This window comes from Lissotriton vulgaris, chromosome 7, assembly GCF_964263255.1.
Source record: "Lissotriton vulgaris chromosome 7, aLisVul1.2, whole genome shotgun sequence".
In the NCBI taxonomy this organism is placed as follows: domain Eukaryota; kingdom Metazoa; phylum Chordata; class Amphibia; order Caudata; family Salamandridae; genus Lissotriton; species Lissotriton vulgaris.
The window spans coordinates 502,241,246-502,266,384 of NC_141695.1; the positions used below are offsets into that span (position 1 = coordinate 502,241,246).

General features: G+C 42.0%; 1 protein-coding gene across 1 annotated transcript in view; it reads left to right on the forward strand.

Moving 5' to 3' along the window:
- Positions 1-25,139, forward strand: part of DNAH9 (dynein axonemal heavy chain 9) — a 1,435,662-nt gene that overhangs the window by 315,074 nt on the left and 1,095,449 nt on the right. Inside the window, exons 14-15 of the mRNA XM_086930591.1 lie at positions 17,835-18,076; positions 22,902-23,037. Of these exons, the coding sequence (XP_086786717.1) occupies positions 17,835-18,076; positions 22,902-23,037 (378 nt within the window). The remainder of the gene's footprint in view (positions 1-17,834; positions 18,077-22,901; positions 23,038-25,139) is intronic.

Consider the following 25,139-nt stretch of genomic DNA (forward strand, 5'->3'; position numbering starts at 1 on the left):
TTGAGGTTTGTAGGCTTAGTTTCTGGACCCTATGGGTTATTGTTCCCCTAAGGTGACCCGGGAAGAGTTGATGCCAATGCACTACCTGATGTTTGTGTTGCAGGTTGGGGGCTGAGGAGTCATGTTCCCCCAGGGTACCTTTGATGCCTAGTGTGTATACCTAAGGTTTCATTCAATGCAAGGTGCCTACTTACCCGATGGGATGGTTATCTTCCTGGCCTAATGTGGTGTTACCGGTTGCTATTGTTATTGATGGCCCTGGAAGAGTTCAAGCATCACAAGCTCCGCCTGATGTCTTATGCCCGCAGGTTGGGGGTGGAGTAAAACCCAGGTGGGCCCTTTTACTGCAGGTATTCTGCCCCGGTGCTGGCCTGACGTGTCATTCCAGGCCCCTGGTTACCTCCCATGTTAATGAGCGACCCATCGCTGATTTATTACAGGTGTTCCTGTCTGTTGGGATTTACGGTGATGCCCTGAAGTTTTCCTTTGCAGGGGTTGGGTTGGAGTTAAATTGCCAAGGATGAGAGCCTGAGTTGGCCCCGCCATTGTGACCCCAGGGTTTATGACTATGTAAACATCCTTCTTTATTTCAGCATGGACTTACAGACTCAGCCCTTACTTCCCATGTAAATAATCCCCTTTATACACTTGGCTCTGGTGCCAGTTGGCGCCGTGTTATGATACCACTGTTATGCATTTTTGCTTTGCAGGTTGGAGATACTAAACTTCTTAATTTTCTAACTCAAACTGGTGTCCTGCCTCTTTTGTGGTGTGCCTGGTGTGTCGTCTGTTGGTACTGCGTGAGTGCTTCACATGTCCTCCGAAGTTTGGCCTGCCCGCTTGGTTCCATGCTACCCCCTTGGAGATTTGGGTAACCCCCATTTCTTACACCATCATTATAAATATGTTTGATACAATGCTTTTTATTCAGTCATTGGTTCAAATATTATAGCTCAGTAACTTGAATTAGAAGCCAAATTCCTTCAATCTCTCAGGTCTTCATATTATTTGTTATTCGCTACTTTTCTCTTTCAAACATTCAGTGCAGTGTTGCTGCTATGTAAGGGGAAGCCTTTAAATATGTGTGTTCATTTAAAGTAGGATTATTGAGGCATCCTTATACTTTGTGATAATCAACGTTTGGATGTGGCCTGTTACTAGTGAACGGAAAATGAATCTACAGTGCAACCTCCATTGTTTAATTGTTCCCGGGTGTTTGGTGCAGACCTCTGTGAATCGAATGGTTAACATGTGGTAACCCCCAAGTTTAAAGCTCTTCTTGAAAGACTGGACATGGGAGAGAGGACACTTAGTGGGATGCATATGCACAATTACCCTTCTAGCAAAGCTGTTGTAACATCAGGATGCCTGACTGTAATGCTTGCAGTTTAGTCATGTGATCATTTAATTAACATAATGCAAAGTTAATTCTAACTGGGTACCAAGTGCTTGAGGTGAGGATAGTTAATGCATGCTAACAACTCAGGTCTGAAAGCACAAGGTGTTCGGATCACGGTGTCACTGCTGTTAAAGGGATTAAGGTCCTCCAAAATGCAGATGGATTGTAATTATAGAGTACACTGTGTTAAAGATTAGCATGGCTTTGTGTGACAAGGATTGTGACAGTGTAATTAGCCTTCGTGCAAGGCATGTTTAATAGGACTCTTTGTGGGAAGATCTTATAATTGAGGGCAACTCAGCCATCCACTATTATCATGATTTTGGATGTTCTTTTAAAGTGTGGCTGTTGAGGTAACTCTGCTGTGAATTCATACCTGCATCTGACTGCTGACTCACACACAATATCTTATCTCTAAAGGAGATACATCCTCTGGCTGCACATTCTAGGACTCCCCATATGCCACATTTCTCTAGTCTTAAAGGCTTGACTGTACGTACTACACTCGAAGGTATGCTGGACAGAATGATGAATAGCAGTGCACATTTAACTATGCTTCGTACCCTCGATGGTGTGTACAGTGATGAAACTGAACACAAGGAATTTAAGCTCGCAATCAGTAGCGGCCACTCGTATTGCGAAGTGGTGAGGCGACAGAAGGGGAAACACAAACAACAAAACAACTGAAATATATATCAATAAATACAAGCCAAATTATCTGCTCTGATGGCTGCTGCATTTCTCCCGATCCTCGTGTCCCGATGCATACTACGCAGGCTCCCAGCATGTGAGCAGTGCTGGGATTGGCCTGGGCGCCTCAGTTCCACGCTCAGACATAGACTGAGAGCCTGTGTTGGTTTCTCCACCGAGCTGTACAAACCAGCTCGGGTGGAGAAATGCTAAATGCGCATGATGGTTTGGCCACCCAAAAGGGCCATGGCCAAGCCATAATGCGCACTTGGCAGTGTCCACCACTTTCCTATCCTCCCTGGTGTTGCAGCGCCAGTATGGGGGCCACACCCTTCCTCGGCTTGCAAACTGCAGGACTAAAAATAAAATTGTAATAACAATGTTTTCTTATAATTTTATTGTTGTCCTTTTCATCTGCTGGCTTTCAGTGGGGGAAGGGGGGGACGACGTTCCTCCGCCATAACGGAGGAGCTGCTCCTGCCTGTAATCATCATTGAAGAAGTAGACAGTGGTAGTAACCGTTATACCTAATACTCTCTTTCATCACTAATCCTCAGAATGTATTTGTTCAGGGGAAAGCTGCCTCGAATCCTTTCACACATATGTAGGGAAATTCACCTTTCTGTATGGTCTAACCAGGTTTTCCATAATTTTGGGTCTCTATCTACTTGCCGGTACACAGTCAAAATATCGAGTATGAAATATCGATTTACCAAAATATCGTGTCAGTAATTTCAAAGGTGCAGAATATCGATGACAAGAATATCGTTGGACAGAATATCGACCCTAAGGTAAGTAATATCGAAATACTTAATATCGATGTAAGTAATATCGAAGTTAGTAATATCAATAGCATATATATCACTGTTACTAATTTCGATTACACTAATATCGATATTTGTATTATTTATTTTGTTTTTTATTATGTATGTGTTATATGTTTTACTTAAGTAATTTAAATAATTAATATTATATGTGTATTAAATTTATATATTAATAAATTTATTTATAAGCAAATTATATGTTTTACTACCGGAGCGGGTTGTGAGTTTATAGGGAATAGGGTGGGAAGTAATTAAATTATGTTAAATTGATTATTAATTAGTAGGATTTATTAATAAATTGTAATTAATTGGTAATTATTTTTAATTATTTGGAAAATAATTTTAATTAATTGATTAATTGATAAATATGTTCTGTAGCGGGTTATGGGTTTATAGGGAAATAGGGTGGGAAGTAATGTAAATAGGTTAAATTAATTAATAATTAGTAGTTAATATGAAATAATTATAAATAATTGGTAATTAAATTTAATTAATTGGTAAATCATTTTAATTAATTGATTAATTGATAAATATGTTCTATAGCGGGTTGTGGGTTTATAGGGGAATAGGGTGGGTAGTAATTTAATTATGTTAAATTAAAAATTAATTAGTAGTTATTATTAAATAATTTTAAATAATTGGTAAATAAATTTCATTAATGGTTTTTTAATTAATATTAATTGATTAATTGATATATATGTTCTGTAGCGGTTTGTGGGTTTATAGGGGAATAGGGTGGGAAGTTATTTAATTATGTATAATTAATTATTAATTAGTAGGAATTATAAATTAATTTTAATTAATTGGTGAATAATTTTAATTAATTGGTAATTAATTTTAATTGATTTGTAAATAATTTTAATTAATTCATAAATAGATAAATGTGTTCTGTTGTGGGTAGTGGGTTTATAGGGGAATATGGTGGGAAGTAATTTAAATGTAATTAAGTAATATTTGTTTTAATGATTGTTTTGTAAATAATATAATTGTTAATTAATTATTAATTGGTAATTAAATATAAAATGGTATTTTTTAATATTTATTTTTGGTTAAATATATTTAGCTAGTCATGTTTTTTATAATTATGTATAGGTATTGTATATGGTTTAATTTTTTTAAATAGTTTATATCATTTTTTAAATAAAAAGCTTTTATTTATAAGTATGTTATTTTAACCCCTAAGCTATCCAACATTTTCCCTACTGTTGCATTCTCTGAAGTTGGAATAGTAATTGCTACCCCTACGCTATCCAACACTTTCCCTACTGTTGTACTCTCTGGAGTGGGAATAGTAATTTTTACCCCTACGCTATCCAAAACTTTCCCTACTGTTGCACTCTCTGGAGTGGGAATAGTAATTGTTACCCCTACGCTATCCAACGCTTTCCCTACTGTTGCACTCTCTGGAGTGGGAATATACATTTTTACCCCTACGCTATCCAACGCTTTCCCTACTGTTGCACTCTCTGGAGTGGGAATAGTAATTTTTACCTCTACGCTATCCAAAGCTTTCCCTACTATTGCACTCTCTGGAGTGGGAATAGTAATTATTACTTCTACGCTATCCAACGCTTTCCCTACTGTTGCACTCTGTGGAGTGGGAATAGTAATTTATACTCCTACGCTATCCAATGGTTTCCCTACTGTTGCACTCTCTGGAGTGGGAATAGTCATTTTTACCCCTACGCTATCCAAAGCTTTCCCTACTGTTGCACTCTCTGGAGTGGGAATAGTCATTTTTACCCCTACGCTATCCAACGCTTTCCCTACTGTTGCACTCTCTGGAGTGGGAATAGTAATTATTACTCCTACGCTATCCAACGCTTTCCCTACTGATGCACTCTCTGAAGTGGGAATTAAAATTTTTACTCCTACGCTATCCAACGCTTTCCCTACTGTTGCACTCTCTGGAGTGGGAATAGTAATTTTTACCCCTACGCTATCCAACGCTTTCCCTATAGTTGCACTCTCTGGAGTGGGAATAGTAATTTTTACCCCTACTCTATCCAATGCTTTCCCTACTGTTGCACTCTCTGGAGTGGGAATAGTAATTTTTACCCCTACGCTATACAACGCTTTCCCTACCGTTGCACTCTCTGGAGTGGGAATAGTAATTTTTACTCCTACGCAATCCAACGCTTTCCCTACTGATGCACTCTCTGGAGTGGGAATAGTAAGTTTAACTCCTACGCTATCCAACGCTTTCCCTACTGTTGCACTCTCTGGAGTGGGAATAGTAATTTTTACCCCTACGCTATCCAACGCTTTCCCTACTCTTGCACTCTCTGGAGTGGGAATAGTAAGTTTTACTCCTACGCTATCCAACGCTTTCCCTACTGTTGCACTCTCTGGAGTGGGAATAGTAATTTTTACCCCTACGCTATCCAACGCTTTCCCTACTGTTGCACTCTGTGGAGTGGGAATAGTAATTTATACTCCTACGCTATCCAATGGTTTCCCTACTGTTGCACTCTCTGGAGTGGGAATAGTCATTTTTACCCCTACGCTATCCAAAGCTTTCCGTACTGTTGCACTCTCTGGAGTGGGAATAGTAATTTTTACCCCTACGCTATCCAACGCTTTCCCTACTGTTGCACTCTCTGGAGTGGGAATAGTAATTATTACTCCTACGCTATCCAACGCTTTCCCTACTGATGCACTCTCTGAAGTGGGAATTAAATTTTTTACTCCTACGCTATCCAACGCTTTCCCTACTGTTGCACTCTCTGGAGTGGGAATAGTAATTTTCACCCCTACGCTATCCAACGCTTTCCCTATAGTTGCACTCTCTGGAGTGGGAATAGTAATTTTTACCCCTACTCTATCCAATGCTTTCCCTACTGTTGCACTCTCTGGAGTGGGAATAGTAATTATTACTTCTACGCTATCCAACGCTTTCCCTACTGTTGCACTCTGTGGAGTGGGAATAGTAATTTATACTCCTACGCTATCCAATGGTTTCCCTACTGTTGCACTCTCTGGAGTGGGAATAGTCATTTTTACCCCTACGCTATCCAAAGCTTTCCCTACTGTTGCACTCTCTGGAGTGGGAATAGTCATTTTTACCCCTACGCTATCCAACGCTTTCCCTACTGTTGCACTCTCTGGAGTGGGAATAGTAATTATTACTCCTACGCTATCCAACGCTTTCCCTACTGATGCACTCTCTGAAGTGGGAATTAAAATTTTTACTCCTACGCTATCCAACGCTTTCCCTACTGTTGCACTCTCTGGAGTGGGAATAGTAATTTTTACCCCTACGCTATCCAACGCTTTCCCTATAGTTGCACTCTCTGGAGTGGGAATAGTAATTTTTACCCCTACTCTATCCAATGCTTTCCCTACTGTTGCACTCTCTGGAGTGGGAATAGTAATTTTTACCCCTACGCTATACAACGCTTTCCCTACCGTTGCACTCTCTGGAGTGGGAATAGTAATTTTTACTCCTACGCAATCCAACGCTTTCCCTACTGATGCACTCTCTGGAGTGGGAATAGTAAGTTTAACTCCTACGCTATCCAACGCTTTCCCTACTGTTGCACTCTCTGGAGTGGGAATAGTAATTTTTACCCCTACGCTATCCAACGCTTTCCCTACTCTTGCACTCTCTGGAGTGGGAATAGTAAGTTTTACTCCTACGCTATCCAACGCTTTCCCTACTGTTGCACTCTCTGGAGTGGGAATAGTAATTTTTACCCCTACGCTATCCAACGCTTTCCCTACTGTTGCACTCTGTGGAGTGGGAATAGTAATTTATACTCCTACGCTATCCAATGGTTTCCCTACTGTTGCACTCTCTGGAGTGGGAATAGTCATTTTTACCCCTACGCTATCCAAAGCTTTCCGTACTGTTGCACTCTCTGGAGTGGGAATAGTAATTTTTACCCCTACGCTATCCAACGCTTTCCCTACTGTTGCACTCTCTGGAGTGGGAATAGTAATTATTACTCCTACGCTATCCAACGCTTTCCCTACTGATGCACTCTCTGAAGTGGGAATTAAATTTTTTACTCCTACGCTATCCAACGCTTTCCCTACTGTTGCACTCTCTGGAGTGGGAATAGTAATTTTCACCCCTACGCTATCCAACGCTTTCCCTATAGTTGCACTCTCTGGAGTGGGAATAGTAATTTTTACCCCTACTCTATCCAATGCTTTCCCTACTGTTGCACTCTCTGGAGTGGGAATAGTAATTTTTACCCCTACGCTATCCAACGCTTTCCCTACTGTTGCACTCTCTGGAGTGGGAATAGTGATTTTTACCCCTACACTATCCAATGCTTTCCCTACTGTTGCACTCTCTGGAGTGGGAATAGTAATTTTTACCTCTACGCTATCCAAAGCTTTCCCTACTGTTGCACTCTCTGGAGTGGGAATAGTAATTTTTACCCCTACGCTATCCAACATTTTATATAATTAATTGTAAAAATATTAAAAGTATATTTAATTTTTTATGTTTTGTACATTTTATTTATGTTATTGTTTTATGTTTGTAAATGTATTTGTAAATTAGAATATATTTTAATAATTTATAAGTTAGTAAAATAATTATTACAACATATTGTTCAGAACATATATATTATATATTTACTGTATATATTTAATTAATGTATTATTATTATATATGTATTATTTATTAATTTTAAACATTATTAGATACTTTTAACTATGTATATTATATTTATTAGTGTTATTTACTTTATTGTACATTTATATTTTAAAAGAAAAAACGATATTTTTAACATCGATATTTTTAACATCTATATTATTTTTTCGATATTTTTGTACTTACCATGTTGTAGAAAGGATGTCGATATTCTTGCCCTCGATATTTTAGACTCAATATTACTGTAGGTCGATATTTTGGAGGTCGATATTTTGTCAGTGATCCCTACTTGCCTGCTTTAACTGTTAAATACTAATTGCATGTGCTCTGCCCTTAACACTTGTTAATAATATTTAATTACCCTTTAGTAGGGCCTCAGTAATAAGGCACCAGTGGCATAAATGTCAGATCGCCCATGTGTGCTGTAGTGTGTTCTTCTTCCACCCAGATGTTACTTTAAAAGAATGGCCTTGGCACTGTCACTGCAGCCATGAACGGCCATAGGCAAAAATGGCTACTTTTTACATTAACAGCAGCACCTTTAAGGTGTGGCTTTGTAGTCTGCTAGTCATTGGTGCCCAGGAGTTTGAATTTGCTTTTCATTGGCCGGTTTAGTTTTCCCTGCAGTTCCGGAGACATAAAAGACCAGAATGCTCATCTATACAGAAGAATCAAGAGACCACTGGGTCCTGTCCTGAGGCTTCGGCGGAACAATTTGAGGGACAGCAATGACCTTTTGTTCAGAGGAACTTGCAGGTCAGCGGGAACTAGGACGTGTACTGGACCCCTGGCTGAAGACAACTTTTGAGTCAGTCTCCCACTGCTATCTGGGCTTCGGTGTGTTGTAACACATACCTTGCTGGCTTTGAGCTTTAAGAGCGACCAGAAGGAAGATGTTAAGCCCCCGAGAAGTTTGGGGATAATTGATTGTATCCACCTGCAAGGTATCTGAACCTGCCCTTCTGGCCTTTGTGGGAAAGTACAGTTTTCTAATAACTTTTTCATTTTTGGTGCATGAGTGATCTCTGGTGTAAGTTTTTGGTAATGTACATAATCCAATGTAGTTGTTCCGGAGAGTATTTTAAAACATTTGTTTGATCTTTTATGCACGCTCTATTATTCTCTTCATGAAATTGATTTAAGAATTTCACTGATATTATTGTTGGTTTGGTGCTGCACAAAACTAAGAAAAGCCTGCTGCTTTGTGCTTTAGTTAAGACCAGGGATTCTCATGGAGGCTGCATGTACCTACAAAAACACTGCTTCATGGAGTTTGTGGGAGTTCGTAGCTTGCTCTCCTCCAGTTAACATTACTAGATCTCACAGCATTGTTATTTAGATGTTTGGATACAGGCCAGTTATTGTTATGCTCACAACTACGGATGCACAAGAGTCCATCTGATGTTATACCATAAGATGTTTATTTGCATAGTAAACAAACATGATGCTAATTGCAGACGAAATGTGGTTCCCACAAGAGCTTACATCTCAGAGAAACACCAACAGTTTCACATTAGTCACTGACGCTCTTTATAAACACTCTGAGGTGGCTCCTCCGTATTGGCGGAGGAGCGTTGTCCCCCTGTTCAGAGCCAGCAGGTGAAAAATATAACTATTCTACCATTGTTATAGGTTCCACCTGCTGGCACGTGCGTAGGGAGGGGCGGGGCCAAGGCCTTGGGGAGGAGGAAGGAGATCTTGTTTGTGCACTTCTTAGTGCGCATGTGTGTTTGGTCGGCCCTCTCAGGCCGGCCAAACACACATGTGCACTAAAGTTTCTCCAATAGGATGTATTGATCAGCCTGGTTGGAGAAATAGCACAGATTCCCTGTTCTGAGTGGAGCATCAAATCATGCCGCTCAGGCCAATCCCTGTGCTACCCTCATAGCATGAAAGGAGAGTAGGGATTGCACAGGAATTAATTCTCTGCTGCTCTCCCAGTGTCTGCTAGGACCAGGAAGAAGCAGAACACAGAGTCGCGAGTTCCAAGCTTGATTGAAAGGTATTTTCTATTCAGGAGAGTATTATTCGGCCAGTTAGTGAAAAGGTCTAGAATTAACTTAACGTCCCAGAGTGTCTCATATTTGGGCTTAGGAGGCCTTCTTAGAGGAATGCTTTTCATTATTCTGCAAACAATTACATTTTTACCTATGTTTTACCCTTGACAAGGACATGGCCAGCAGAGATAGCTGATCTATAGCAATTGATAGATCTATAGCTGAGTCCCCTATCAAATTGTTCACCAAGAAAGTTTACTATGTCAGCGATAGGTGCCTCCAAGGAATCCAGGTTCCCTTCCAGGCACCAACGACCCCAGCTTCTCCAAATGTTGTTTTATCTGTAGTGAGTGCCTGGGGCCCAAGACTCACTGAGGGGAGTTGCAGCTGTTGAAGTAAGCCCTGAGATTTTCGGTGGATCTCCTGACACTCTCCAAGCAAGAAGGTTCAAACTCCCTGTCTGAATTAGGGGGGTGACTTCCTCTATCTATGTCTGATAGGAGATATTCTTGGGTAGGGATTAAGATGGGGGGTTGCATGCTAGTTCCAGAGTGGTGGGAACCAAGCTTGCGTCGGCCAGAAGGGAGTTATTATGACAAGGGAGCACTGGTCCTGTTTCACTTTTTGTAAAACCCTTTGACTCATGGCAAAGGGAGGATATTTGTAGGCTTTGACTCCTTTTCAAGACTGGAGAAAGGCGTGCCAGATCACCCGGGTCGGGCTTCCAGCTGAAATAATTTTCCAACTGAAACGTTAGTCTGCTCACGAATAGGTCTATATCCAGGGGGCCCCCAAATTCTGTTCAGGGTTCTGAACACGGAAACATTGAGTTTCCAATCGCTGTTCCTATCGGCAGAGATGTTCTTTTTCACTGAAAGGTGTTCTGCTTTGAGAGAAATTTTGTGCTCCAGACAGAACATCCAAAGTCTCTTGGCTAAATTGAAGAGGCCCGCAGATTTGGTACCTCCCAGGCGATAGATATAGGCTACCGCGGACATGTTGTCCATCTTCAACATAACTGACCTGCCCTGAACAGACTGTTTGAATCTCATCAAGGCGTAAAGACCAGCTCTTAGTTCCAAATAATTTATGTGGTGAGAGTATTTCTCTTGCGACCAGATCCCACCAGTATTTTGATCGAGAAAGCAAGCTCCCCAACCATGGAGGCTCGCGTCGGACTCTAAAACAAATTCTGGTTTGGAGCCAAAGATTGCTTTGCCATTCCATGCGTCTAGGTAGTCTAGGCACCAGGTTAGTTCTGATTGGGCTTCCTGATATAGGGTAATCTGGTCTTCATATCAGAGACCGGATCTTAGGGCTCTCGCTTTTATCCTTTGGAGTACCCGATAGTTTAGCGAGCCGGGAAAGATCGCTTGAATGGAGGAGGAGAGAAGACCGAGTAGTCTGGCTAATTCCCTCAGGGGGAGTCCTTGTGGTTTCAAGACGTGTTTTATTTCATTCCTGATTTTGGCTATCTTCTTTGGAGGGAGTAGAAGAAGGCACTTGGAGGTATCTATGGGGAAACCGAGAAACTCCAGAGATCTGGAGGGAGTCAGGATGGATTTTTCTTTGTTTATAATGAACCCTAAACTTTCTAAGAGACCCATCACGTTTTTCAAATCTAGCAGTATTTGTGAAGGGTATTGTGAAAATATAAGGATGTTGTCTAAGTATATGATTAGATGGATGCCTCTTTCTTTCCGGAGTGTGGTAATTGGTATCATAACCTTGGTGAAACACCAGGTAGCGGAAGATAGTCCGAACGGTAGTGCTTGGAATTGGTATAGGTGGTTTTTCCACATGAACTGGAGAAAGGGTTGATGGATTTGGGCCATAGGGATGGTAAAATAAGCATCTTTCAGATCCAGTTTGACTAACCAATCTCCTTCTAACAGAAGATCTCTCAGAAGGTGGATGTCTTGCATCTTGAAGTGCCTGTAAACCAAATATTTGTTTAATTCCTTTAGGTTTATGACAGGTCTCTTACCCTTCTCCTTTTTCTGTACGAGAAAGAGTGTACTTATAAATCTTAAGACTACTAGATGGACCTCTATGATAACTCCTTTCTGGAGCATCAAGGAGATCTCCTCCTCTATTATTTTTTGGTGGTCTGAGAGAGAGGAATGTCATGTGGGAAAGAGGTTTGTGTAGGTGTTTCTTTAAAGTCTATCATGAAACCCTTCACGGTGTTTAGAACTCATGGGTCTTGTGTGATTAGGCTCCAATTCTGGTAAAAGAGTTTGAGTCTGCCTCCCACTTTTAGGGGGAAAGAAGGGGAAGTGGGAAGAGTACTCACTTGGCAGGTTGGTGGTGTTTGACTATTCATGGGATCTAAAACCTCTGGAGGGAAAGCCTCTCCCTCTTTGGGGGTAGAATTGAGGCCTGGTGTACTGTTGATAGCCTTTTCGAAACCACGTGATCTTGAAAAGGGCCTCTGGTTGAAGCGGCCAGAAGAGAGGCCCTGCCAAAAAGGTTGGGGTTAAAGACCTTGTGCATGTTTTGTTGGGCCTTATCCAGGGCTGTAAATGTTGAGACATATTTCCCCAAAGACCTAATGAGGTCTTCTCCAAAAAGTAAACCCTTGGGGTTAAATGAAGTTTCCTTATCCGCCATATCAGAGAGTTTCGGGTTGATGTTTGCAAGAACAACCCTTCGTCTTTCAGCATTCAGGTTTGCATTGGCGATTCTGAGTGGAATTAATGCTCTCTGACTCCAGCCCCTCATTAGTTCCGTATTGAGGGGGATTCCATTAATATGGCTTTCCTCGGCTGAGTCTAGGATCCTTGCTAGGGGGCCCAGGACATCAAGGAGGCTGTCCTGGTATCCTTTAAGGGACTCTAGCCATCCCTTTTCTTGGATCCCATCCAAGTTTGAAAAAGACCTTGATTAGTTCTGGGTCCAAGTTAGGGGTATGGCATGTTTTGTCTTTGATTGAAGGTCTAGAGCACTCGGCTCTAAGAATGTTTCTAGCGTCTCACTCAAGGAGGTTTTGTAACCATTTATTTAATGAATATAGCCACGTGGTCTTGGGGCTACCACTCCAAGATTCTGGGATGTTTAAGGTTTAGGGCTGAGAACATTTCATTTCCCAAGGGGTCAATGATATTATCCTTAGATGATGATGGGAGTTCTTCTGAGTTATAGAATTCTTGGTCATCCTCCTCTAGGTCAAGAATATATTCGTCACACATATCAGACGAGTTGTCGTCGTAAGAATCATTGTCTCCCATATTATGATGAGCACTCTGATATTTTGTGCCGCTAGGGACACCCGGATATTTTGTTCTGCCAAGGACACCCAGATATGTTGTGCTACTCGGGACACCCATGGAGTTTTAAGTGCGATGACCTTATTAGAAATTGAGGTGCTAGGACCTCCCAGATTTGATGAGGTGCTGGGACCTTCCATGGTGCTCTTGAGGGTAGGATCTATGTTTTTACTTTTCTTTTGTCTTTTGCCCCTCGCATTGGTGGTATCATTAAAGAGGCTCTCTGTGACCTCGTCGTCCTCCGTGGGGAGTGACCTTTTTGAGGACATGACCTGGTTCAGAGTCTCAATCATGCAGGTCCTCATCTCCTTTTATAGGAACTTTTTAAGGTTTTCGCTGTCTACATTAGCTGTCCATCACCACCCCCTTTTGTACCGCTTTGTTCGCCATAAGTTGGCAGGATATGCTCAGACGTGAGTCCCTTGCTCACTTTGCCACTGGATTCAAGCAAGCCGGGCTGAAGACGGCTGAAATGCCAGAAACCAGTCCTCGGAAGCTTGTTTCCGGTCCAGGGAAGGCATGGCTTGGCTGTTCGGGCAGGACTGTTCCCATGAGGCACAGGGTCAGACTGATTTGCATATGGCCATGTCTGAACTGGGGTGGCAGAGTGGGCTAAAGAACGGTGATTGATTAAACCCAGATCTGTTGACTGGGTGTGAGTGTTTGATTGGTTCAGATGCTCCGTCCATCACCACCCCCTTTTGTACCGCTACATTAGCTGTAGGGGCGGTAGCGTCATCTGACTCTTGAGTCAGACAATGGCGCAGGTCAGAGTCAAAAGGTAGAAAACTCTAAGAAATTTAATAATAAATTACAGTTTTTGTAAGCTAAAAAATATGGCTGCAGGGGAACTACAGAGAATATTTGCTTGTTGATATTAGAGGTTTTTTGGGGAAATCCACTTATTTAGTATTAGGAATCGATTTCCACCCCTTTTCTTTTTTTTTAATACAGAAATGAAGTGAAACTTGCTTAAGGATGGCAGCAGCTGATCACCATTCCGAAGTCGAGTAACCAACGTTCGTGTGGAATTGATCAGCTGCTGTGCTATCCTGTTGTCAGGGGGATGGCGTCGAGCGTGAGCGTGTGAGTGATCAGCTGGAGGACAGCATTAGTACAACAATGGGGTGATGGGGGAGGGCCCTTGGCAACAGGAGGACGTGACGTCTCTGCTGCCAAGGATCCCTTCTTTAATTTGGGACGCGATGGAGACCTAAGAACGAGTCTGCGGCTTGCATCGCCAATAATGTTGCGCTGCTGAGGAGCGTATTTAAAGACATTAGAGAATAAATAGAAGATAAGTGACAAAGCGCTATCAGAGATAACCCCTAAAACTTTAAAGCCTCGATGTAAAAAAAGCTAAGCTGAAAAAATAAAGAGGTAGGGGTGAGGGAATTCCTACCTCTGAGGTAAAGGGGGGGTTCCATGAATTGGAAATCGGTATGGAGGCAGGGACGGAAGGAGAAGGGTGAGATTAACCCATATAGATGAAACAGCAAGAAGCAGTAACATTTCAATAATTATAGGTAAAAGAAGTGGAGACCACTTATCTGCTCAGAGCTGCATTTAAAAGAGGCAGATTGTGGATGGCTCATGCCCTTTATTCATTTTCAATGTTCTATTCTGGAACCTTTAATATTATGATGTATGTGGCTGCTTGGAGACTGCATTAAAAGAATATGCATAATGTAGCCTCCGTTCTTGATGAAATTACCAGAAAGTTATCAGTTACGAGTTGGCTCCGTAGCGTAAGTGGTGAAGTCCATGCTCCTAGTAGGGTGTCTTGCATGTATCTTGTGCTGCCTCCTAATGGCCTTTATGTGCACAGGGAAAATGTGCTTGAATAAAGAAGCAGTTTGTTAGACCTGACACCACTGGCGTTTGTCTCCCTTCCATTTTTTGCTATTTCCTCCTATGATTTTGCTGGTTTTAGATGCTTGGGGCACTGTGCCACTGCTATTTAGTGCCACAGTGCAAGTGCTCCCTATGGTAAATTGATGTATGGATTAGTAACTCCATGATTGGCTTATTTGGCTTACTTGTCAGACCATAGTACAGTGCACTGCGTGTGCCCAGGGCTCATAAATCAAATGCTGCTGGTGGGCATGCAGCACTGATTGTGCCACCCACTGGAGCAGTTTGTAAAGTATGTCTCAGGCCTGCCGTTGCAGAGCCTGGGGGCAGTCTGGTTCTGCCATGTTGACTTGGCAAGTACACCCACTTTCCAGTCCCTAAACCTCCCCTTAACTTCACATCAGACATCCCTAAGGTAGGCCCAAGGGCAGGGTGCATTGTAAGTTTAAGGTAGGGCATGCCCTCGTGTGTGTGGCATGTCCTAATAGTAAATTACAGCCATTTTTATTTTTCACTATTGCAAGGCTACCTGTTCCCCATAGGCCAGAATAGGCAGTTTGATTGTAACACCTTATAATCCTAACTGACTCAGGGAACTAGCTAGAAATTTGAGTTTAGTATGCCTGTGAGCACTGAGCACTTTATGTCACTTATTGCACTGTTCATTCACCTTTCAGCCTTTTTGTAAACTGTATAATTGAAGTATACACGAATGACTACAATTCATAAAACATAATATGAATATATAGATGGTTTGGATTCTGTTTCTGAAGAAAGTGGTTTTCATGAAGAATCTTTTGTTGAAATGCCTTAATTGCTAAAGTGTTAATTGAATGTCATAAATGTCATTGAGATATTGAAAGAAATATGTGGCACCCGTATGAACCATTTGTTGTTAATATTGATTTGCTGCCCAGGTTCATAAGGGATACTGGGTTAACCCCATTGGTTAAAAAGTAGGTAAGCAGTAAGCTGACCTAAAGACAACTATATATTTTGGTATTTTCCACAATAGTTTGGTATTCAACAGAAGACAGCTAAAAGCCACTAGTAGTCAAACGCATATCAGGCTAACTATTTTCATCATGGTCCAGTGATATACTTACAAAATATGTACTTCTAGTGCATCTCTGTGTTAGGACGTCCATTGTGTGCAATGTAACATTTCTAAAATCCCCATCAGCATACCCCTTCTCCCCTCCAACACTCTTACGCTTTATATTCTCTATTAGGTTATCTTGTGATTTTAATGGTTCTCTTCAACACATTTCTGTTTAGAAAAGCAAGAAACGAGTGAGGTGAGCGCGGGTACAGTTCTTTTTTTGTAAGTGTGTTCTTTGTTTACACATTGCATTGAATTCATTGTAAAGAGACTTCCTCACCAGGTGAAACAATCAAACAACCTGAATTATATATGTCGGGGTGCCTCAGAGCAGTTCGTTTTTTATTCATTACTCCTATTAAATCCTAATCCCGAAATGGGTGAAGCTTGTTTGGAGAAGAGAACCACGCCCCCCTTAAGAGCAAACTCTTCTATCTTGGGAACACTCTCAGGTGCATTAGATGGGGAGAAGGGTTGGGTGTCCATGTGTGAGAGACAGGGAGCACACATTTGTGGCTCAAGAAAAAAAGGACTATTTCCAAATGTTACCACCAATAGTCAATGTGCAAGAGAGTTCTTGGAACAAGGATGCCCCTTGGAATCATAAAGTCCCTGTGGTCGCCACATAGCTCCGGGTTGACACACGCTGCTTGGTGAGCTGCAAGGGGCCTTGTGCTCCTTAGAATGGCATGTAATAACCCCCGTAGGACATGGTTCAGAATCCAACAAATCATTAGATACATGGAAGAAAGATGTAAATGCATAACCTCTTGTGAGGATATGCACACTTCCCCAGAACAGCATTTAGAGGACGCCTCTGAGGCACAAATTGTTTCTTTAATGAGGCAATGTACCTATGTACCTCATGCGCCCTGTTGATTATTGCGCACATAGTAGTGAAAGTGACTTTTGCAGACATACCATTCTATATGACATTGGTGAGCTGAAATTGCCAATCATGCGCTTCCCTGTGTGCGTGTTTGTGGCCCCAGGTCAATATTTTACTTTGAGCACTTAGGCCTAATCTGAAAATTACAAAAATATCACGGCACTTTAATGCTTCTTGCTTTGCTGCTTGGAGTAACGCAAAATGGTGCCCCTGCCTGTAGAATGTGAGGAGGGTGTACCTCTCATGTCTCAAAGATATTGATAGGCCTGGGGCTGGATGGGGCTCCTTGGAAGGTTGCCCTGCCATGCCGCTGAGCTGTACGGCGGCAGAAGGGGCTGGGTTAATCTCCTGCTTGTCAGTCAATAACCACTAAACCCGAATCCCAACATTTAGATAATCTTCAATTGCTCACAAATGATTCTTTTGCAAAATTAGATTTTTCCTGTCACTTTATAGATTAATTCATTCGCCAAAAAAGGTATTGTCTGTTTCTGTGCACATTTGTTTACATTTCCTTAGTTTTTGCCCTTAAATTCCTGATTATTGACCCATTTTGTCTCTCCTTTCCCAAATTGTACGTACTTACATGCCCAAGTATTTTTAAAAAGGACATAGAAAAGGTAAAACCCCTTTTTATACGAGGGCCACCAATATAAAGTTTAGTATCCACCCAAGTAATTTCACGTATGGGCCATAGTGACTGTTTCCACTTGCTTTTGTATACTTTTTTAACCCCTTGTATGCTGGTGACGAACCCCAGCCGTCACGCTCCGTGGTGCTCGTGTGCTGATGACGGCTGGGGTTCGTCACGGCCCCGCCCTGTTCGTTTGTTTACCGCACAGCGGCGGAAACGGGCCAGCAGCGAAGGGGTTAAGGATAGTGTGGTGGAACATGCCATGATGCTTTGTTTTCTTGCTGGACTGCAAAGTTGGTGCAGAATAACCCTTAGGCTTCAAACCATCTGGCTTTCCTAGACAGGCCTTATACGCCAGGTGAGCCTCAGAGTGCCCTACACTGGACTGTGGGCTGCATGGTGTAGTCTAGCTGTGGAATCCTGGTGAACTAACTTTACCAGATTGCGGCATCGAAGCACAGGGTCGCAGTTGTATGTTGGAAACAAAAGCATGGCACTACTTCATAATTATAATGGATGGGTATATTTGGAACAAAATGGATTTATTTCTGGAATATTTTTCCTTTGAAGGTGTTTGGGATTATATTCAGACCACCAGAGACAGCGTACATGATCTTGAAAGGAGAGTGCAGAAAGCCAAGGATAATGTGGACGAAATTCAAGCCATAATGAAGACCTGGGTCTCACCTATTTTTGAAAGGAAGGATGGTAAAAAAGAAACTTTGCTCAACCTAGATGACCGAACCGATCGGCTTGAGAAGCGATACAGCCTTATTCGAGAATCTGGGAACCGAATTCACGCACTGGTCAAGGTATTTTAATCTGTGGTTTGATGTGTCTTAACAGTTGCTGGAGATGAGTGACCTGCAGAGCCCAATTTACAAGGCCATTGCTCCTCCGGTGCGTCACTTGACGCATCAGCGGCGTAATGAGCATGCCCATGTTTACAAGGCAACGTAAAGTTACCCTGCGTGACTTTTCATGGCCTTGTAAATATATCCCCTTTCATGCATTACTCTGGGTGAAAGGGACGTTCCCTGGGTGTTGCTGTGGGTGTTTCCAGGCACAGTCCCTGGAACCTGATGCAGTCCCAGATTTATAACGTTTTGTAACGCTGGGAATGCGTCAGAATACTACGCCTCTTGAGAGGAGGCATAGGAGTGGCGCAAAGAGGAGAAATACTTTTGTTTCTCCTCATTTCTGCCTCTTGCTATGCGTGTTACATTCTGCAGCACACATAGAAAGAGGAATATGCCATCAATGATTGTTGTTGTGTAGGAAGGTGTCCCTTCTGCACAAAAACAATCATCCCCACAACGCAGGCACCCTTGAAACATTACGCAAGGGTGTCTGCGTTGGCACACAGCTGCTGTTTGTGCGCCGGCGCAGAGAAAAAGGACAGGAATTCACTGTATCTTGTAGATATGGCGCACTCCTGCTCTTTTTTTTATGCACGGCAGCGCAGCAGGAAGGCTTGCTGCGCTGCTGTGCAGAAAAATCTAGTAAATGAGGTCCTCAGGGTTTTGTGCCAGTGGATGCTCTGAGCTCTTGTCATGATACCTTTTATTTTCCAGGCTGTTTATTTTCATTAATTTTGACCTACACTTTGCCCTAAAAAGGTGTCCTCACAGAAAGTAAGTTAACTCAGTTATTTAAACATTTGTTGCTTAGATGTATGAGTCACCTGTTGGATACATGCAACCCTTACTTCAGCCACTCTGCATATGTTTTCAGCAAATAAAGAGTAGCATTGTATATGCCCATATCAACCCTATTTCTTCTTCTCTGAGCTATGCTTCTATTTTTCTTCATCTACTTTTCCAACTTTCTTAGCTAATCTCAAACGCTAACAGCTGAGTGACATATTTTGGTACCTGCTTTCATGAGATACATGCATAAGTGGTAAATTGTAGACAAAAGTTGACGTTCTGTCTGTAGAGTAAAACAAGCATTTGCAATGCAATAGGTCTTGCGTTTATGAGAGTTTGAGCTACTGGCATTGCAAATGACTTAGGGCCAGATGTAGGAGAGAAAATACCGGTCGGTAACTGCCGATTTCGGCCATTACCGACCGGTATTTAGGATTTGGCATGTAGGGACCATCATTTTACAGAATCGGTAAATTTACCGATTCGGTAAATTTACCGATTCTGTAAAATACCGAATCGGTAATTTTACCGATTTGGGAAATCCACATGTAGGTGACACTACTAAGAGTGTCACAGGCCCTTAAGAATCGGTATTTTACCACCCAAATCAATTGGGGGGTAAAATACCGAATTCAGGTGTGCATGCACATCTGTGCATGCACACCTGTGCAATGTGACACACAGACATGCTTTTAGGGCATGTCTGTGTGCCACATGGCACACAAATCCGGAATTGGGGTGCTAGAGGGTGTCAAAGTGACACCCCCTGCACCCTTGCAGGATTCGGTATTTACCGATTCGGTAAATAGCGAATCGGTATTGCCCATTGATTCCTGTGGGCTTCATGGCGCATAGGAATCAATGGGCAATACCGATTCGGTATTTACCGAATCGGTAAATACCGAATCCTACCGATTCGGTAATTCTTAAATTCGAATTACCTACATCTCCCCCCTTCATATTTACCAACTCTTAAATACCGAATCTGTAAAATTCGGTATTTAAGAGTCTGTAAATATGAATTACCTACATCGGGCCCATTGTCTTTTATTTATCTGTTGTTTTTAAAACAGATAAATTTAAGGCATTGTCATTTACAATGCCAATAGCTTAAACGCTCACACATGCGAGACCCATTGCATTGCAAATGCGCTCGGCGCCCATGCTATAAACTGCAGGCAGGACAAAACTATTTGAGAAAATAGTGCTCAGAGGCTGTAATTAAAGCCTACTGAGTAACAACACACGTAACAAGGAGTGTCGCCATGGGAGGTTACAAAATGAAACAAGGCGGTATTAAGGAGGGACAACTAAGCCTATTGACCAATGAACAGACACAATTTACAATGAACAATGACACAATCCAATGAAAAATATGGGCAGCAAGTGGGCGGAGCTTCAAGTCCCTACCTGAATACAGCATGCTTCGCAGATCAGCAAATGCACTGCCCAGGCTCGAACTAAAAATATGTATTTGAATGCAAAATATTCACAGCTGTGTTACGCAATACCTTCTACCCTAAAAAAAAGCTATTTTATAATAGGTGACCATGAGAGAAAATATAACAATACCTTGCTTTTATATGGTGCTTGATACCACATTTTTACATTTTATGATACTGCAATTCAATGGTACATCATTTATCGTCCTCGGATGGATAACCTTAACTTGTCTATGCACTAACCGTTGCATAAATACACAGCTTTCTGTTGAACGAACAAGATTTCCTTTGAAGACAAAGATGGAGGCCAATTTAGGTCCTGGGCACACATCTTCAGAATGTGTTGCTGAGGCTTGTTTCCAGTTTTCTCCTTAAGGATGATAGGTTTGGGTGGTTGCTAAAGCCTGGGTTTAACAAATTCTGAAGATGTGTGCCCAGGACCTAAACTGGACTCCATCTTTGTCTTCAAAGGAAATCTTGTTCGTTCAACAGAAAGCCGTGTATTTATGCAACGAATGTGGGAAACATCCTCCCTTCAAAAGAGGACTGGTCCCTGGCAAGCGCATTCCACTCTCTTCTGTAGCCCAGTCCTGAAAATATGCTTGTGGACCTTCCGCCTATGCCGAGCAACATCTTTTAACATGAAGGGATGTAAGGTAGTCCCCTCTCCTGTTATTCCCGGGGGTCTCCATGCTGCCTAAGACTCATGAATAATTGTACGATGTGGGTGTCACCAGAGCCCATCACCACACTGTGCGGGGCTCTGCGTTATGTCACCTTGAATTAGATTGGAAGGGTCAAAATGGGACTGTGAAAGAACTAGCTCTGCAGAGCGGTTCCATGTAACAAGTCAGCTCAATATTAATTTTTATACTGTATCCCAATCCTTTCCTATGGAACAGCTACCCCTGCTACAGTGAAAATAGCTTGTAGGGAAAAGTTACCATAACAGCATGTTTACTTTAAACTTTTACATATCTTACTTTCAAATACCATGCATCCTGTCTAATGGGCACTTGCGGCTTACTTAGAGATGACTTATTAATATTTAAAAGGATTTAAACCTATCAAAAGGGATTATTTTGACAGGGCAGATTTTCATTTTAATCATGCACAGCCAGGTTACTTTTGCAGGCCTGCAGTCTTGTTTTGCACTGTCAGTTAAGAGATGACACAATGTGTGCTGCAGCTCACTAGTGAAATTAACCAAGTGACCCTGGGTACACTTTAAACTGTATACTAGGAATATATGGATAAGCTAAATATGTCAATTAGAACTATAAACAATTTCAACATGTTTTCGGGGTCAGAGAACATGCAGTGTTCCATGTTTAGCAGAGTCCCAGTGTAGAGTCAAACAAGCAGTGGCAATGCCGATAGGTATGGCTTCAAAGGAATCTTGTATGGGAATGGGAATATTTACAAGGAAATAGCATGGGATTAGATATGTGTGGAAGTAAAAAATGATAGAATAATATTCGTGAAAATGAAAAGGTCAGGTAACAATTGCACTGTCTTACCAGACTTAAACATCCATGTAGGATGATGACTACCCTCCTTCCATCTGTGCTGCTGCCAGAGATAAAGGCATACATTATCTAGCAATCTAGGACACTATAATAGCATTAGAGTGTCATGCCTTTATCCCTGAGATCAAGCACCTGCATAAATAAACAAAAAAATGATCACAACTGTGTGGAGGGCAAGCACTTTTTTTGTGGAAGTACACAAATTCTGCCCAATCAAAACATGTAGTCATGGCTCCCAATATATGGGCGGAGCCAAAGCCCCTCTCAAGAGATGCTCACATAATTGTCTAGTGATAGCTGTGCTGTCAAGCCAGACCACAAAAACTAGCTGCTTCAGTCCAAAAATAAATAGGTGTGATGATACAAAATGAGGCATCTTACTACACATAAGATACAGAATCTGTATTTGGGAGAGACACCTACAAAATACTCTTGCAGATATTGAATTGGTATCCACTCATAATCCTATTCCAGAAGCTGAATTTGGAGCATTTGCAGCTGTTAAAATGTTTAGTTCATCTGGCCCACAGTCTTCTGGAAAATGCTTTAGAAATAAAACATTGTATTAGTGGTGCAGATTCACTTTTGTAGCACAATCAGTTTATTTTACTTCAGCATGAAGACACATGTGTTCTCTGTTACCCATAAAAGTAGGTAAAGTGTACATCAAATCGAAAAATATATATTTTCTAAAGTCGGTTTTCTTGACATTGCCACTTTACTCTCTATGGTAAAGTAAATGGTGCCACTTTACTCTCTATAGTATAGTAAATTGTGATATGCTTAGATGTTACTCTTGCTCTAGATCCATTTGAGCATACGTATACCGTGGTCTGATCTACCTTTCTAATATAGCAAGTGACAGTCAAAGGATGCACATAAGCAGTCTGCCCTTTGCCTGCTATGATCAGCTGCTGCTGCTGACACCTTTTGGTCAAACACATTCTAGGCTTCGCATGAGTGCATTAAAGGAACCGGTACTCATTACTTTGATATTCAAGGATGACTCTTTTGCAGGAAAACCTGAGCCTTTTCAGTGCTGATGCAGCATCGGATGTGTGGAACGCCTATGTGGATTATGTGGATGAGATGGTCCTGGATGGCTTCTTTAATGCCATTGAGTGCTCACTCAAGTACCTTTTGGACAACACAGGTGCAGTATGGAGATTATGTAAACCTATTCATGTATGTAATTCTTTCCCATGTTCTTTTTCCTGGCCTAATTCGTAAGTTCAACACTTTCTTTATAACATAATGTCCATATGAATAAATATCTTTACAATGAATGCGCCACAATGCATTTCATTACAATGCGGTTGTTACAACGACCGCGTTGTTACAACGTGAACCATTATATCGCAAGTCATTACAGCGACTTACTGTAGGGGGCGTGCTGGACTTAGGAATAGTATAATTTACTATTCCTACTCCAGTTTGTGCAACAGCAGGGAAGATGGTGGATTGGATTGCAAATTCAACACCAGTGTGCCCCCTAGAGCAAGTCATTAAAACGACTTACGATGTAATGGTTTGCCTTGTAACAACGCTGTCATTGTAACGCATTTGATATAAACGATGTCTCCCGTCCATATGCATGGCAATATGTAACATGTTTCTCGAAATGCACAGGTTTAAAATTAAAAATAAAACCTCATCTTTAAATGTTTAAGAGTCCCTTTTTAACCTTGTACTAATACATAACAAGCAAGCTGACTTGGTGTGCTAGGGAAACATGTGGAGGCCACAGAACCTTAGAGAGGCATACAGAGAAGTGGGCTCAATAAGGTCAAGTTTACTTCTTTGATGCTTCCATTAACAGGCCTCTGCCGGGCACTCCTTCAAGAGCCACTTTAAAAAATAAAAGAAATCTTTAGTTTTTACTGACAACAAGAAATGTTAATTCGCTGGGAGTATTCCAACACTTATATATAGCTCACTCTATGTAATTACATATTGTATATAACTGTCTTATATAGTTTCTCCAAATTCATCCCGATTAGTGCACCACTTCGACAGATACAATGTAAGCAACAATATGGTGTAGCTCACATGCCAATCAAACTGTACCATGCACATTGTTGCCAACACAGTACAATTAATTGAATCCACGTTTAAGATTTGAATAATGACTTGACACATGTTTTCAATTTAAGTATTCATTTAAATGCCAAAAAATGGGAACAATACATTTCGGTGTTTCTTAAAATTTGGAGAAAAAAAAAAGCTGCTGTCACCTTCTCATCGGCAACTCCTCCGTAATTGCGGAGGAGTGTCATCCCACCACTCAGAGCCAGAAGATGATAAATAAAAATATAATAAAGCAGTGTTGTTATCATTTGTTTAATCACTGTCTGACTGAGTCAAAAGATGGAGTCAGGGCAGAGTGGGGTGGGGCCAAGGCATGGAGGAGGTGTGGTGGACACTTTAAATACGCATGTCAGTTTGGCCGGCCTTCTTGGGATGGGCACTTATGTTTCACCAAACAAGCTGTGTTGACAGCCAGGTGGAGAAAAGACACAGACTCCCTGTGCTGAGCGAGCATTAGACCTGCTCGCTTAGCCCAACTCTGGCACTTCTCTCATGCTAAGTACAGCATGAGAGCAGCGTCTGGATTCGCTGTGGAGCCTGTGCTTTGCGGCCAATGGGCTGTCGGGCGTAGAGGAGCACCAAGGCGGCCAGCAGCGTCAGCTGGAGCGGCAGGAAAGTTTTTATTGTATTTTTATTCCCCAAACCCCCATGCTACCTCACCACTTTACATTTGTGGCAGCCGCCACTGCACCCAATATATGTTACAAGCAATGCCTTGAAGCATCCAAATATTAGTTGTCATCAAACATGTTTTCTTGCTCCTGAAAATATTAAACATGCTCGATGTCGTGACGGAGAGGTTGGGATCCAACAGTATGGGCGACTGACAGTAGGGCAGTAGGACCCTGTGGGTCCTCAGGCAGAGTGACCAGGTCACCGGACACCAGATCCGGTGGCAGGGACAGGAAGGGGACGGACAATGACCAGGACAGAGACGTGGACGGACGTGGGGACGAGCAACTGCATGATGTAATAATAAAGAAGAGTTACACTAACCTGTGTCCTGTGTATGGTGTACACCCCTGCGCACAGCATGGACACGACAACTGGCGACGAGGGAAGAAACGATCGTCACGACGTGCGAGGAAAATCGTCGTGTGTGGATTAGCATCATGGAAACATCAAGGTGACGCCAGGAGCTACACGGGAGCCCACCCCGATCAGCGT